This window comes from Hylobates moloch, unplaced genomic scaffold (assembly GCF_009828535.3).
Source record: "Hylobates moloch isolate HMO894 unplaced genomic scaffold, HMol_V3 SCAFFOLD_326, whole genome shotgun sequence".
Taxonomy (NCBI): Eukaryota; Metazoa; Chordata; class Mammalia; order Primates; family Hylobatidae; genus Hylobates; species Hylobates moloch.
Genome location: NW_026652601.1, coordinates 1 through 15,379, shown reverse-complemented (window position 1 = coordinate 15,379; position 15,379 = coordinate 1). Strand labels below are relative to the sequence as shown.

General features: G+C 35.3%; 1 protein-coding gene across 1 annotated transcript; it reads right to left on the bottom strand.

Moving 5' to 3' along the window:
• Window positions 1-52: 52 nt before the first annotated feature.
• LOC116464243 (cilia- and flagella-associated protein 47-like) lies at window positions 53-12,487 on the bottom strand (the record flags this gene model as incomplete). The annotated part of the gene is made up of 4 exons (XM_032147542.2): window positions 53-306; window positions 6,961-7,113; window positions 10,502-10,596; window positions 12,328-12,487. Coding segments are annotated over 4 exons (662 nt in total), but the record flags the coding sequence as incomplete, so codon positions are not given.
• Window positions 12,488-15,379: the final 2,892 nt, after the last annotated feature.

The window sequence follows — 15,379 nt, the reverse complement described above, 5'->3', positions numbered from 1 at the left end:
TCACAAATCAAGAAGTTTGTTGCATATGGAACTTGGAAGAGAGGTCAGAGAATCATGAATTGACTGGATGTACAGCTGTGCTAATCCAGAATCCAACCCTCTCAGCCGAGTGATGAGACATCCCCTTAGCCCAGGAGTTCTTAAACAGAGGAAGGGAATAGTAAAGGGAGAAGCCAACTCTGTCATATATCCTTGCACTAGGCCTGCCCTCATGGACCCTGGTTCCAGGCCTGTCCTTGTAGACACAGGCACCAGAAGTGTCCCCAGTCATGGCCCCAGATCTGCCTACAGACCCAGGCACCAGGCCTACACCAAAATGCATTATAATTAAATTGTTGAAAGTCAAAGGCAGGCTACTCTGGGCCACTCTGCTTATGGGATGTCCCTTCTCTGTCTATGGAGCAGTCAAAAATGGTCGAAGACAAAAATAGAACTTTGAAAACAGCTGGAGAAAACTGACCCATCACATACAAGGGAACTATTATTACACTATCAGTGGATTTCTCAACAGGAACATTGCAGGACAGGAAACAGTGAGATGACACATTCCAAGTGCTAAAAGAAAACAAAAGGCCAACCAAGAACACTACACTTGACAAATCTGTCCTTTAAAATAAAGAGATATTGGGAGGCTGAGGCGGGCGGATCACAAGGTCAGGAGATCGAGACCATCCTGGCTAACACAGTGAAACTCCATCTCTACTCAAAATACAAAAAATAAATTAGCCGGGCGTGGTGGTGGGCACCTGTAGTCCCAGCTACCCTGGAGGGTGAGGCAGGAGAATGGCGTGAACCTGGGAGGCAGAGTTTGCAGTGAGCCGAGATTGCACCATTGCACTCCAGCCTGGGTGACAGAGTGAGACTCCGTCTCAAAAAATAAAAATAAAAATGAAGAGATAAAAACCCTCAGATGAGCAAAAGCTGAAGGAGTTTGTCACTACTAGACCTGACTTATAAAATGTACTAATAGGGAGTTTTTCAAGCTGAAATGAAAGGGTGTTCAAAAGCAACATAAAAATATATAAAAGCATAAATCTCACTGGCAAAGTAAATACATATACGAATGCAGAATAATGTAATACTGTAATAGTGGTGCACAAATAACTTTTAACCCTAGTAGAAATGTTAAAAGAAAAGTATTTAGAAAAACTATAGCCACAAAAAATTAGTTAATGAATATACAATAAAAAATGGCTTTTAATATCCATAATATAAAGTATGTTTAGGGGGAGTAAAAGTATTTTTGTACGTGATTGAAGTTCTTATCAGCTGAAAGTAGACTTTTCTATATTATGATATAAAATAGTAATCATGCTTGCCTTCTCGAAGCACCTCTATTGTCAGTTGCCTCCCCTTCTGTATATATTTTCATGAACTGCTGATGAAGACCTATAAATTTTTACCTCGGTGAAACTTTATAGCTGTGGCTAAATTCATGAATAAAGGGCAAATAATTTTGTTTCCACAGCCAACACCTAAACATACATTAAAAACATAATGTTTTTCTTATCATTATTTATATTTTCATTTCTTTATTCATTCAGCAAATATTAATTAAAGGTTTTCATTGACATGAGACGTCCAATTCTTGTCCTCATGGAGTTGATGATCAAGAGGAAGAAACTGACAATACCTGCTAATGCCACAACTAGTTTTTAAATTACTACTGTGATAACTACTACCATGGAGAAGTAGAGGATCCCATGAGAGCACAGGTCCTGGGAACATCACCGCTAAGGATTCCACAGGAAGAGACCAACACACCAAACTGAAGGATGAGTAAAGGTTAGCTGGATATAGAGAGGGGGAAAACTCCTTCTACTCATCAAAGCAGCCTGCAGGAATTACTCAGACTGCAGGAATTGTTCACGGTGAAAACCAGCTGGGCCCAGTTGAGAAAGAACTTATGAGGGCAGAGCAGAGAGGGTGAGAGGAGTTTATCAAACAATGAAGCAGGCAAAGTAGAAAAGAGCGAAGACAATGCAGGGTGTGGTGAAGATGTGGGACTTCTAAGAATAACAGGAGACAACTAGACTACTAGTGATTAGCATCCAATTTCAGACTCTATTCAAGATTAATACTAAATAAAAGAACCCAAGCAGTCTGACTTAAGACTTTACAACTCAGTATAGCAGGCTTGTCACATGGCACAATGGCGGAAGAAGCACCATTAGCATCATTGTCTGGAAGGGTGCAGGACCTAATTTGTGCATAGGAATGTGGTGGCTCTCAGAGCAGAGCCCTAGGGCACTCAGAAAGTTAGGTCAGAAAAGAAAACAACGGAAATCAAGAAGGGGCAATTAGTGTGATAATAAATTAATAAGGTTAGTCATGAAAGCCAAGAGCAGAAAGTACTTCAACTTGATCAACTGGTAAATGCTGATGACATGTGGAACATAAATATGACTGCTGTATTAGACATACTGGATAAGGTTGGCAGTCTTTTCAAGGTAATCTTATTAGAGTAAGCAGGACAGAAGGCCGAATGAAGTAAGTCGATCAGAAAAAACAAAGTGAAGAGAAACAGAGCAAAGAATCAAGGACAGGAGGTCAATATGAGGTCACAGGAGGAACAATGACAGGTTTCTCAGGAGCTGTTTGTGATTACAGGCCAAACCTGACATGGGAGTTTACAAAAAACAGGCAAATATGACACAGGAAGATGACTGGCCTGGGATGAAATGAGACACATATGTCACATAAATCAGAACATCACACACAAAAAAGACAACAGATTAATTAAAGAAAAACAGTCTTGAGCTATAGAACAATTGGGAAATAAAATTAAGGGGCATGACTAAAGCTACTTTCTGACAGAAAGCCCTGAGAAAGTCACTGAACTAATCCACAGAGAGTTACAAAGAATGCATGGACCAGGAGGTACTTAGGAAGAAGAAATACACTTATAGGAGAAATCTTGCCCACAGAGTAATTTGTAATCTTATAGAAGTGACATTGCAAAACAGTCTAAAAATCCAAGAATAATAATATTTCAATAGGACAATACCAATTGATTTAAATAGTACAGGTGCATAGATTTATCATGTTGAATAAATATTTTTGAAAACCTTGACCACAGAGTATGTGTTTTGCTAATTTTGGCATCTCTGGAGCTGAATGTAGTATCTGGCAGAAAAGATGCTTGCTGGATTGTTGCTGAATGATAAAGATATGAAAGCAATCAATCCCAGTTTACTTAAAGGTATGTGTGATGAGTAAGGATGAAGAGAGCACAGTGGTCCTTGTATTTTCATTTAATGAAGCTCAATAGTTTTATGTGACTCAGAAATTCTTTGATGAAGATACTGGGAAGGGAATGCTGGGAATTCTTATCTCCTACTTATCAGGTTTACATAAAGAGGCCTATTCACTCTCAAGAAGGGAAAAAGTATAGGAGAAAAATATCTCAGCCTCAATCTGCCTCCTTCATGATGACTTGCCACGGGTGGAAAAGCAACATATCTGATCAGTGAATTTGAGTGAAGGAATGGAACACGAGCAGGTGAGCATACCCTTCTCTTTCTTCCCCAATGTCTTGATTCCAGGATTCACACTTTCTTCTACTCGCTCATGTGTAAGTTGTTTGTTCCTGCAAGGAGTTCACAACTGGCCAGTTTGGCATGAATGCACTCAATTTTGGTGGAAGGTATTAAAAAGCCCAAATTTCTCCATAGTTCCAAGTCATTTTCCAATTCATTTGTATAATTAATAAAGCTAACACTTTGATTTCCATCTGCTTTATTTTTATATCTGCCTCTCAGTTAGTTTCAAACTCAGATGAGAGAAGACAAGTATGTGATTAATTATCACTCTTAAAATCCTATCAGAGTCCATGCCACTCAGTGTAGTGCTTTAATTTCCACTAGAAGGGACTTAGGAAACAACAGGAAGTACAAGACTGCATGGTCAACATGACTCCTATTCTTAATGTGCTGAATAAACTGTAATTAAATTGCGCAGGAGTGAGAAAGGAGCTAGTCTGCTTTTGCATACACTAAAGACTAAAGTAGTATTCAGACTTTCTGGTAAGATTTGTCCTTTCATAAAGAAAAAGGTGTCAAAGGAGGGTCAAGCAGAGAGAATTACAGATTGTGTAGAGAGTTGGCTACACCTTTGGAATAAGGGCAGGGGAAAGGAACCAAGTTATTGCCATATGTCTTTAAGGAGACAATGAGGTCGATTCCTTTTTTTAAATATTTAGGCACTATATAGAAAGAAATATGTTAAATTTGAGAAGAGACTGGTCTATTCTTCTATATAGCAGGACATACATCAGGAGAACAAAAAAGATTCACAAGTTAGCCAAAATATGAATGAGCTTGTTGAGTTTGGTGGTATTGAGCAGAGAGCAGAGAAAACAAAAGCAGTTTTAGAGAGAATGACGGGTGGAGATAAGACTGCAAACCTTCCCTACAGTTATTTTCAATAGTAAATAGTGTTTTTCATCATGAAAAATAAGGAAGCAGTAAAATAAGAGACATATCAAAAGGTATATTTTCAAGAGTTATTTTGAGAGAGGTTGCTCTCCTAATATGACTTTCAAAGTTCCCAAAATGATGTTGGTAGCTTCTTTCAAGACCCTGATTATCTAGGAGTTAAGTGGATTTTTTAGGTAATAAGTATAATCAATGTATATGATCAGAATTGCAATTTCTTTAGTTTACAACCTGACAAGAGTACAAGTTAAGCAATTTAAAGTAGCAAGGACATGTTAAAATGGTTTATATGTATAAGGATTTATTTACCTTCCTTTACAGTTACTGTAACATGAGTTCTGCCCTCTTAATATTTTTTAAGTGCATTTTAAGTGCACCACACAATATTGTTAACTCTAAGCACTATGTTTTACAACAGATCCCTAGAACTTATGCATTTAGTACAATGGAAACTTTATACCCAATGTTCAACTCCCCATTTCTTCTCCCTTCCAGATCCTAGCAACTATTATTCCATATTATTCTGCTTCTATGAGATTATTTCAAATTTATCATATTAAGTGGTATCATGTAGTTTTGTCTTTCTGTGACTGGCTTATTTCACTTAGGTCCATCCATGATATTGCATATTATAGAATTTCCTCCTTTTTAAGGCTGAATATTATTTCAAGATAGTATATGCTACATTTTCTTTATCCATTCATCTGCGGACATAAATTTAGGTTGTTTCTATATCTTGGCTATTGTTAATAATGTTACAATGAACATTGGAATACAGACTTCTCTTGGAACTCCCGATTTCAATTTTTTTGAATAAATGCCCAGAAGAGGGATTGCTAGATAATAGATGATAATAGTCTTTTTAATTTTTTGAGGAGCTTTCATACTGTTAGACTGTTTTCCACAGCAGATGAACCATTTTGCATTCCTGCCAACAATGTTCAAGGGTTCAAATTTCTCCACATCTTTACCAACACTTTTTTTTTTTTGACGTTAGCCATGGTGATAGGTGTGAGGTGGTATCTCATTGTGGTTTTGATTTTTATTTCTCTAATTAGTGATATTGAACTTTTTTTCATATAGTTTTCACCATTCATATGTCTTTTCTAGAGAAATGTCTATTCAAGTATTTTGCTTATTTAAAAAATCAGATTATTAGTTTTTTTTTTTTAATTGAGTTGTAGGAGCTCCTTAAGATTAACCACTTATCAGATATATGGGTTGCAAATGTTTTCTACCATTCCACATGTTGTCTTTTTACCCTGTTAATTGTTTCCTTTGTTGTGAGGAAGCTTTTGAGTTTAATGTAGTCCTACTTATTTTATTTTATTTTTGTCTGTGCTTTTGGTGTTATATCCATGAAATCATTGCCAAGACCAATGTGTCATGAGAAGACCCTTTGCCAAGCACAGGGTCTTTGGCAAGAAGGTGTCCTAAATCTCCCTAAAGGCTTTGGTAAGTCTGGTTCCTCCTGAAGTGCAAGAAACTTTCAATTAGTTTCTGTTGTCTTACGAAGGGAATTATTGCTGAATTGGTGTGTTTGTGGGTGTTTGGAGGGTCCAGAACTCTCTACTTTCCCTTGTTGCTTATATCACTCAGTTTCATATATTTACCTCAAGTAAAACACCACATATTTGAAGAATTAGATAACCTATTTTAAATTATTTTGATTTTTTTAAATTGAGATAGTAAATCTTTTTTTTTTTTTTTTTTTTTTTTGAGACAGAGTCTCTCACTGCAGCCCAGGCTGGAGTGCAGTGGCACGATCTCGGCTCACTGCAACCTCCGCCTCCCAGGATCAAGTGATTCTCCTGCCTCAGCCTTCCAAGTAGCTGAGATTACAGGCGTCCGCCACCACACCCGGCTAATTTTTTATATTATTAGTAGAGACGGGGTTTCTCTATGTTGGTAAGGCTGGTCTCAAACTCCTGACCTCATGATCCTCCCACCTCAGCCTCCCAAAGTGCTGGGATTATAGGCATGAGCCACCGCACCCGGCCCGAGATAGTAAATTCTTATATACAAATCTGGAATATACAGTAAATACATGAAGCATTCTTATTATTATACAAACTTTATTTGGATATTAGATCTAATTTATGTTCATTTTCTATTTCTTTAAATTAGAAAATAATTTACTCAAGGTTTTGTTTCTAAATTTAAAGCTGCATTTTATGGCATTATCATAATCCTTAAATCAGAAAGAAAGAGTAAAAGAAAAAAGCAAACTTGAGGGGAAGTGGAAATTATAGTTACTACAGTTTTTTTTCTTCTCACTATTGATGGAATCACAATCTACATCTTATAAATCTAGTGATAACTGTAACTGTTGTTATTTTTGAGCTATGTGAAAATAACACACATAACAACTGAACACTCCTTAAGCACTATGTGAATAAGTAGTGAAATGAAAAGTAAATGGACATGGATCTTAATGTAACTGCACAATCAGCAACCTGCAATTCATGGAAACTAAGTGTTTTTTTTTTTCATTTTATTTTTTCTATAACCGTAGTTCTCTTACCATTGGGATCCTCACAAAAATTATGTGAATTTCTTTTTGGAATCACTAAAACTTCTGTCAGATCTGGAGTAAGACTATACCCGAAAAAACCAGCATTCAGTATGATTTCCACCTTCTCTTCTGCCCGCTTCCTGGACTGACATTGTATGACAACTACAGGAGAGAAATATTTCCAGTTAACTTGACTTGTAGGTGATATGATCATTCTTGAGATAGAGGAAAGTGAACTATGGCATAAAAATAAAACTTCCTTTGATATACTTTGACTTGTCATTCTATCTGGCCACATACACACATACACACACACACACACATTCATGCAATATCTGCATCAGTTAACATTTGGAAAGAAAATATGAATATTAAAGACTATGTAAAAATAGCACAGGAAAATAAATCTGTAAGATATATACTAGATTATAAAACATTATAATTAGGATATAGAAATTTGATTCGGGAACTGATGTAGTTAGATCCATAACTCAAGGGGCAATTGTAAATGCATGAATTTTTCCCCTTTTGAAATATATGTTCGTTGTGATAATACTAAACTTTACTTTTATAACAATACTATAGAAAATGCCTTCAAATAATTTTAAAAAATAAGTTCTGTAACACTTATTTTGCAATATTTTAAAAACATTTCCTATTAGATTCATTACGTTTTTACATGTACCATGAAATTCATATTCAAATTAAATAAAATACTTAAAATTTTTTTTTAAGTTTATAAAAGTTACCTTTTAAACACATAAAAGTAAAATTGTAATGATTTAAAATTCAAGTTAAATGTGATTACATATTAATTTAATGTACAGAATTAAATATGTATATATAAATATATTTCATATGTATTAAATTCCAATATTTTATCATATCCAGTGATGAAAAACTTTGTCAGCAATGTTGTGAGAAATCAAAATAGTCTGTTTATGTACAACTACCAATTATATGAAGAAGGAATATCAATGTATTATTTTGACATTAGCTCTATAATCATGTGTACTGGAGTCCACATAAATAAGAATATTATTTCTCCCAAACATATAAAATGCTCTACTACTATCAAGTCACATACACATTGAATATAGGGGAAAAAGGAGAATCATAATATAAAAAAGCTTGTGAAATGTATTATGCTATGATTCTGTGGCATCAATAATAATATATTCACACAAACTACAAAATTAGATGATGTCCTCATATGTATGTGTTTTCACAATACATATATTTGTAGTTTAAAATACTATAATAAATGTAAATTTTATTCTAAAATTTAAAAATTTATATTGAACATTCTGGTTTTAGAATGAGTATATGAAATGTACAATAAGAATACAATGATATATATAAATTAAAAGGTTTAAAATGGCTAGGAAAAACTGTACAAGCTTTTCTGGTTATAACTATCTTCAGTATCAAGGCATTAAATCAGAAATTAATGTTATCAAAGTTACAATTAGTATCATGTCACTGGTTGTGTCCTAGAGGGCCTTAGGAAATTAGTGCTCTGACAATGTATGGACCACTCAATCACAATGAATTCTCATTTCATTGTCTTTACAGTGTGACAGGTAGTAGAGCATTTTTCCAATTATCTGGCCCAATAGACAGTAGTAGATAAGAATGCACAAAGAGAAAATGTGGCTTAAAGAACAAAAAAGTATCCTGGGTTTGAGAATAACTTCAGTGACAGATACATAAAAAAGAAAAGAATTAATAAACTTTGCTAATGATATAGGTGAGCAGGGAAAGCAGTAGGTTATATCCGATGTTACTAAGAACAGAAAATGGACTACACAGAAAGTAAATGATATGTATTTATAAAATCACACCCACTTGCCTTTCAAGGGCATGTGTAGATAAAAATAATCACCAGCATAGATTTTAGATTTTGGAGAAAATGATTTAATAACTAATACACACTCTACTTCAGAACACTAATGTTATGATAGGTTGTGCTAATCTAACACAAGCTATTTACAGAACTCACATTTAATTTAAAAATCAAGTAATTACCAAGAAAAATGACTCAAAAAAATGTTCTAGACCATGTTTAACTGTCTTTGAAGAAAAATTTGCAAGAAATCTACCTTTTTGTGTTCTCATAAGCGTGGTTTTTGACTAAAAATTTGGCTTTAAAACTTTAATCTGGATAAAATGAATCTGTCTGCAGTAGACTTGAGCAACAGTATTATTAGCATTCCAACAGAGTACTGTCTAGGGCTTATTATATCACTTTGATCAGATGACTGTGTATTATAAATTTTAAGCAGTTCAGCTCTATCGGAAGTATACAATCAACTATCTTCTGGAAGGAAATAAAAGAAATTTTATGACAAGTTTGTGAAATATTCTGAAGATAATTTAGAATATTTAAAATATTTATGTGTTGATTTTTTAAAGTCAAGAATAAAAATGCTTCAAGTAAAATAAATGACATTTGTGGTCACAGGTATTACTATATTTGTGGATTTTTACTCCAGTTCAAATTAAACTACATAAGGAAACTTGTAGTCTTGATATTCCTTTACAACCAGTGTATCTGGGGAAATGCTTTACTTACTTACAAGCAAAACTTACTAGTGTCTCTTCTTTCTAAGTGTGGTGATATAATTACATCAGTGGAAGTCTAACTCTTTTCCATTTACAAAGATTGGTATCGGAGGGAGAAAGAAAAGGCAAAATTTCAAGACTTATTTTAACTCATCTGTGTTGCTAAAGGGGGAGATTCAAAATAAGTATTCCTTTGCTTTGCAGAGCAATTCAGTGCATCTTAGTGATGCAGAATGCCATCTAGAGCCGGGTAAGAGGTCTGGATACTAAATATCACTGGTTATATAAGAGAAGTTTTGTTTCTTAGGCTGATCCTGGGAAGGCAATGGTAAAACCAAGGAATGTAAAAGAAGTGAGAAGAGTATTGAGGAAAGAGAACACACAGAAACTTTAGAGAAGTCTAGGGTATGTCGAGGCAAAAAATAATAATAATAATAATAGAAAGGTCAATGAGAAAAAGAAAGGCATTTAAGGGCAGAGATTTTATATTGTGTTTATCGTGGCAAAGTAAACCTTTCTGAAAACTTCACTACATTCTGACTGGTTTGGGAGAACACCATAAAGTTTTATGCTCGAGACAATAATGAAGGGATCCGCATCTCCACAGCATAGTTCTTAGATGAGATCGAGAGTTACACAGAAGCCGAAATAGGATGACTAAAAGTGATCGGAGAGCAAGTATACCTGAGAATCTCACAAATGTAGTGCAGAGCTCTGTGGAATAAAGGAGTCTGAAGTTAATTTGATTTTAATTCTAGCTGATATCTGCATTTCACCAACAGGAAGGCAACAAAAAATAGTGTGGTTTTGTGGGAAACTCATTGGACACATTGGGAGAGCATGTTTATGTCGTAGAATTCCCATCAGTAGGACTGTTCACATTACTACCTACTTTCTCTGGACTTCAAACAAAAAAGAAATGGGAATAGAGAATATCTAAGGTCTCTAAGAATTCTGGTATTCTCTGACTCTAATGTATACCTACCTGGAGGAGATTTAGGAGGTGGTGCTTGTGGGAGTCCAACAATAGGGTATATCCAGTGTATTGCTTGGATTTCTTCGCTGTCGATTCCCATAATACTAATTAGAAATTAAAATATTAAGAGGGAACAAAAGGAGAAACTCCATATTAACAAAAAGCTTATTATGTATTAACTTTATGGTATTTTAGTAAAGCTTGTAAATTCAGACTTTGGTAGAGAGAAACTGCTGAAAGAAAGAACATTTTCTGCAAATACTGATTTTATAAACATTTCAAAAAAAACCCTGGAAAATCATCACAAAGCAAACTGTAATGAAACCATCATGAAATATAAGTTAAAATTGAAGAGCTTTTTTCCCTACTTTAATGAAAGGTACTACAGCCCTCTTGGGATCTATTCTATATCGGATGGGCAAAGCACAGAACAAAAACTGCCATGAAGTACAGTACTTCAGAATTGTGTGAGGCATTTACTTTCAGAAGATACTACTTAAAAGAAAGGGGGCATTTGTCCAAATATTTTAGGTGCATCATACACCATTAGGAGCACAGCAATATTAGAAAATGTTTATAGGCCAGGTATGGTGGCTCATGCCTGTAATCCTAGCACTTTGGAAGGTTGAGGCAGGCGGATCACTTGAGGTCAGGAGTTCAAGACCAGCCTGGCAAACATGGTGAAAACCCATCTCTACTAAAAATACAAAAATTAGCTGGGTGTGGTGGCACACACCTGTAATCTTGGCTACTTGGGAGGCTGAGGCAGGAGAATTGCTTGAACCTGGGAGGCGAACTTCAAGATCATGCCACTGCACTCCACCCTGGGCAACAGAGTGCGACTCCATCTCAAAAAATTAATTAATTAATTAAAAAAATGTATGGTCATTTTTGAAGTTGGGAATTTTTTCACTAAAATGAAAGACAAGACATTGCAGGCAAGACAAGTTGAGCATGGGGCTCATGCAAAAGAATAAGATCCCATCCTTAGAAGGTCTTCAAGCTTCTTTAATGCATTCTTGTAACTGTTTTGAAATTCTTAATAGTTTTTGAGCAAAATATTAAGTTTGCTCATTCTCATTTTTCACTGAGACTTACAATTTATGTAGCCAAACTTGACTGTAAGAGTGGTGAAAATGGATGGTAGAATGGATAGTAATGGGCCCACAGCAAAAACTGGCAAAAAATGAAGGAAAGAAATATGCACATGTAGGACAAAGAAAATTTATTTTTAACTAAGATTTCCACATTATCATTTAATTAAACTATAAGAACAGAGAACACATTTAGATTTTGCACCATTATTGAATTTTGCTTAACTTCCAGCTAAGCAAGAAAGATACAAGTAACTTGCATTCTGGCAATGGCAGAATACCTCTAGCCATGGCAGCTTCATATGATGGATGTCATATGCACCTGGCACAGTGTGAATTCCAGTATCATGAATTCACTTCACTCAGACAAGCTGTTTTAGGTTGTCCTCTGTATACTGATTATTTATTGTTAGCCGTCACTATTTTCCATGTCAGAAAGGAGTCCCTTTGCATGTCTCTGAATTTGATTCACTGATAATGATACTTAAGATTAAACTTGTTCATCACTCTGAGCTTCAAATCAACCATTAGATATATATATGTATATATTATTTTCTATACATTGTATATATCCATATAACAAATATATTTTCCTCCTCTGAACATATGAATTTCAACAGTTCAGAGAATATAAAATCATGAGCTTGACCTTATATATGTATAACATGTAAAAGAAACCTAGCATGTCAGTGGCTGTCAAAATAAAATTATTTTCCTTCGACGTCTTTATTTAAATGTTACCTTTTAAATCCTGTATCCAACTCATCAAAATTGTCAATAGGCCAATATTTTCCATTTGCTTTCATCATCTCAATAATAACCATTGTTTTGTGTAATTTCATAATTTGAGGTATAAATAACAATGAGATATCTATATTTCCTTTAGGAGGCAGTGCAATTCCTGTAAAACACACAAAAAATAATTTTTAATATGGTCAATATTAACAGACTATAATTTTAACAGGAGAAAGTAATCACCTAATTTGATTACTGATTATAATTTTTAAAAACTGCTTCTGAACAAAAAACATTATGCAAAATTATAAGTTCACTATTTTACCTTAGATGTCATCAACCTTATTTTTAAATTATTATTATACTTTAAGTTCTGGGTTACATGTGCAGAATGTGCAGTTTTGTTACATAGGTATACACGTGCCATGGTGGTTTGCTGCAGCCATCAATCCGTCACTTACATTAGGTATTTCTCCTAACGTTATCCCTCCCCTAGCCCCCCACCCCACAACAGGCCATGGTGTGTGATGTTCCCTGCTCTGTGTCCATGTGTTCTCATTGTTCAACTCCCACTTATGAGTGAGAACATGCAGTGTTTCATTTCCTGATCTTGTGATAGTTTGCTGAGAATGATGGCTTCCAGCTTCATCCACATCCCTTCAAAGGACATGAACTCATCCTTTTTTATAGCTGCATAGTATTCCATGGTGTATATGCATCACATTTTCTTAATCGAGTCTATCATTGATGGACATTTGGGTTGGTTCCAAGACTTTGCTTTGTGAATAGTGCTGCAATAAACATTCGTGTGCATGTGTCTTTATCATAGAAGGATTTATAATCCTTTGGGTATATGCCCAGTAATGGGATTGCTGGGTCAAATGGTATTTCTAGTTCTAGATCCTTGAGGAATCTCTACACTGTCTTCCACAATGGTTGAGCTAATTTACACTCTCAACAGTGTAAAAGCGTTCCTATTTTTCCACAACCTCTCCAGCATCTGTTGTTTCCTGACTTTTTAAAGATCACCATTATAACTGGTGTGAGATGGTATCTCATTGTGGTTTTGATTTGCATTTCTCTAATGACCAGTGATGATGAGCATTTTTTCATATGTCTGTTGGCTGCATAAATGTCTTCTTTTGAGAAGTGTCTGTTCATATCCTTTGCCCATTTTTTGATGAGGCAGTTTGTTTTTTTCTTATAAATTTGAGTTCTTTGTAGATTCTGGATATTAGCTCTTTGTCAGATGGATAGATTGCAAACATTTTCTCCCATTCTGCAGGTTGCCTGTTTACTCTGATGACAGTTTCTTTTGCTGTACAGAAGCTCTTTAGTTTAATTACATCCCATTTGTCAATCTTGGCTTTTGTTGCCATTGCTTTTGTGTTTTAGGCATGAAGTCTTTGCCCATGCCTGTGTCCTGAATGGTATTGCCCAGGTTTTCTTCTAGGGTTTTTATGGTCCTAGGTCTTACGTCTAAGCTTTTTTAAAAGACACATTTTCCTGAAGTAGGAAGTTTCTCCTGAAGATGCCAGAAGAACTGAGGAAATGTTGAAAGTGATGGCTGAGGTTTCCCAGAGTGATAAAAGAGCCACAAAACCCATGAGTCTTTTCATATCTTACCACATTTTGCAGAGGATAAAGTACAGCAATTTTTGATCCTTTATTTTCTCGTATATGTTTCTCTAGACTATAACAGGTGCAAGTCTCTGCTTAGAGCCCCCAAATTACTGCCACTAAAAGCTGTTAATTTATTTAGCTGATCCATGAGGAAAGCCAAAGCTTATCTGTGAAAGAAAGGGGCATCTGCTCCTAGTTGTGAAAACCAGAAGACAGAAACACTGACAACATTTTCTTGTGGTCCAATGGATTAGAATTTTTCAACATTTACTATGCATAAGAGTCACCTGAGAGACTTGATAGACATGGAACCTGCAGAGCCTTATTCCAAGAGATTCTGATTTATTTAGGCTGAGCTAAGGCCCAGGAAGCTGCATGATTAAGTAGCACCTTACAGGATCCAAAGGTCATGATAACTTATTTAAAAAAAAAAACAAACACAGAAACAAACAAACAAACAAACAAACAAAAAACAAGTTACCTCTTGGACAAGTTTCCAGAGGTTTGAAGAATGTTAAGCTTCAGGGCATTTGTAACAGTGAGGGTTTCCAAGCCTATGAATATCTACATTTAACGTAACACTGCTTTACAAGATAATAGACGATTACTGACTACGCTCATTTTTTATTCTGTTGTAAGACTGATGATAATCAAAGTCATTTTTTCTCAAATAAAATTATTTTATTAAACTATTTAAAACATCACAAATGGAAATTAAAAATGGCCCCTTTGCAAAGCTTTCCAACCCAAAATTCTTGTAAATTTTCAAATTTTAAATGTTATTCCTTGAGGAAATTAAAACATTCTAAGGCCTAGTAACACTGCTAATAATAATCAATAATTCATATAATTAATAGTTAATATTTGTTGAGTATTGACTATATTCAGTCTCCGTGCTAAGTATTTTTATACAACAATTTATTTAATTCTCAGAAAACTAGTATAAATTAAATGCTTTTATGTTTTTCATTTTAGAAATGAAAAAATTGACACAATTTAGTTAAATAACTCGCCCAAAGCCCCCTTGAAAGACTGTGTTGTTTACTAAGATAACTAAACCAGGGGTCCCCAACCCCCAGGCCGTGGACCAGTAAGAGTCTGTGACCTGTTAGGAACTGGGTCGCACAGCAGGAGGTGAGCAGCAGGTGGGTGAGCATTACCACCTGAGCTCTGCCTCCTGTAAGATCAGTGGCTGCATTTGATTCTCATAGGAGAGTGAGCCCTGTTGTGAACTGCACATGTGAGGGATCTAGGTTGCAGGCTGCTTATGAGAATCTAACTGATGCCTGATGATCTGAGGCAGAACAGTCTCATCCCAAAAAATCTCCCCTGACCCTGTACTGCATCTCTGGAAAAATTGCCTCTCATGAAACTGATCCCTGGTGCCACAGAGATTGGGGACTGCTGATCTAAACAAAGTCAATTATCTTCAACT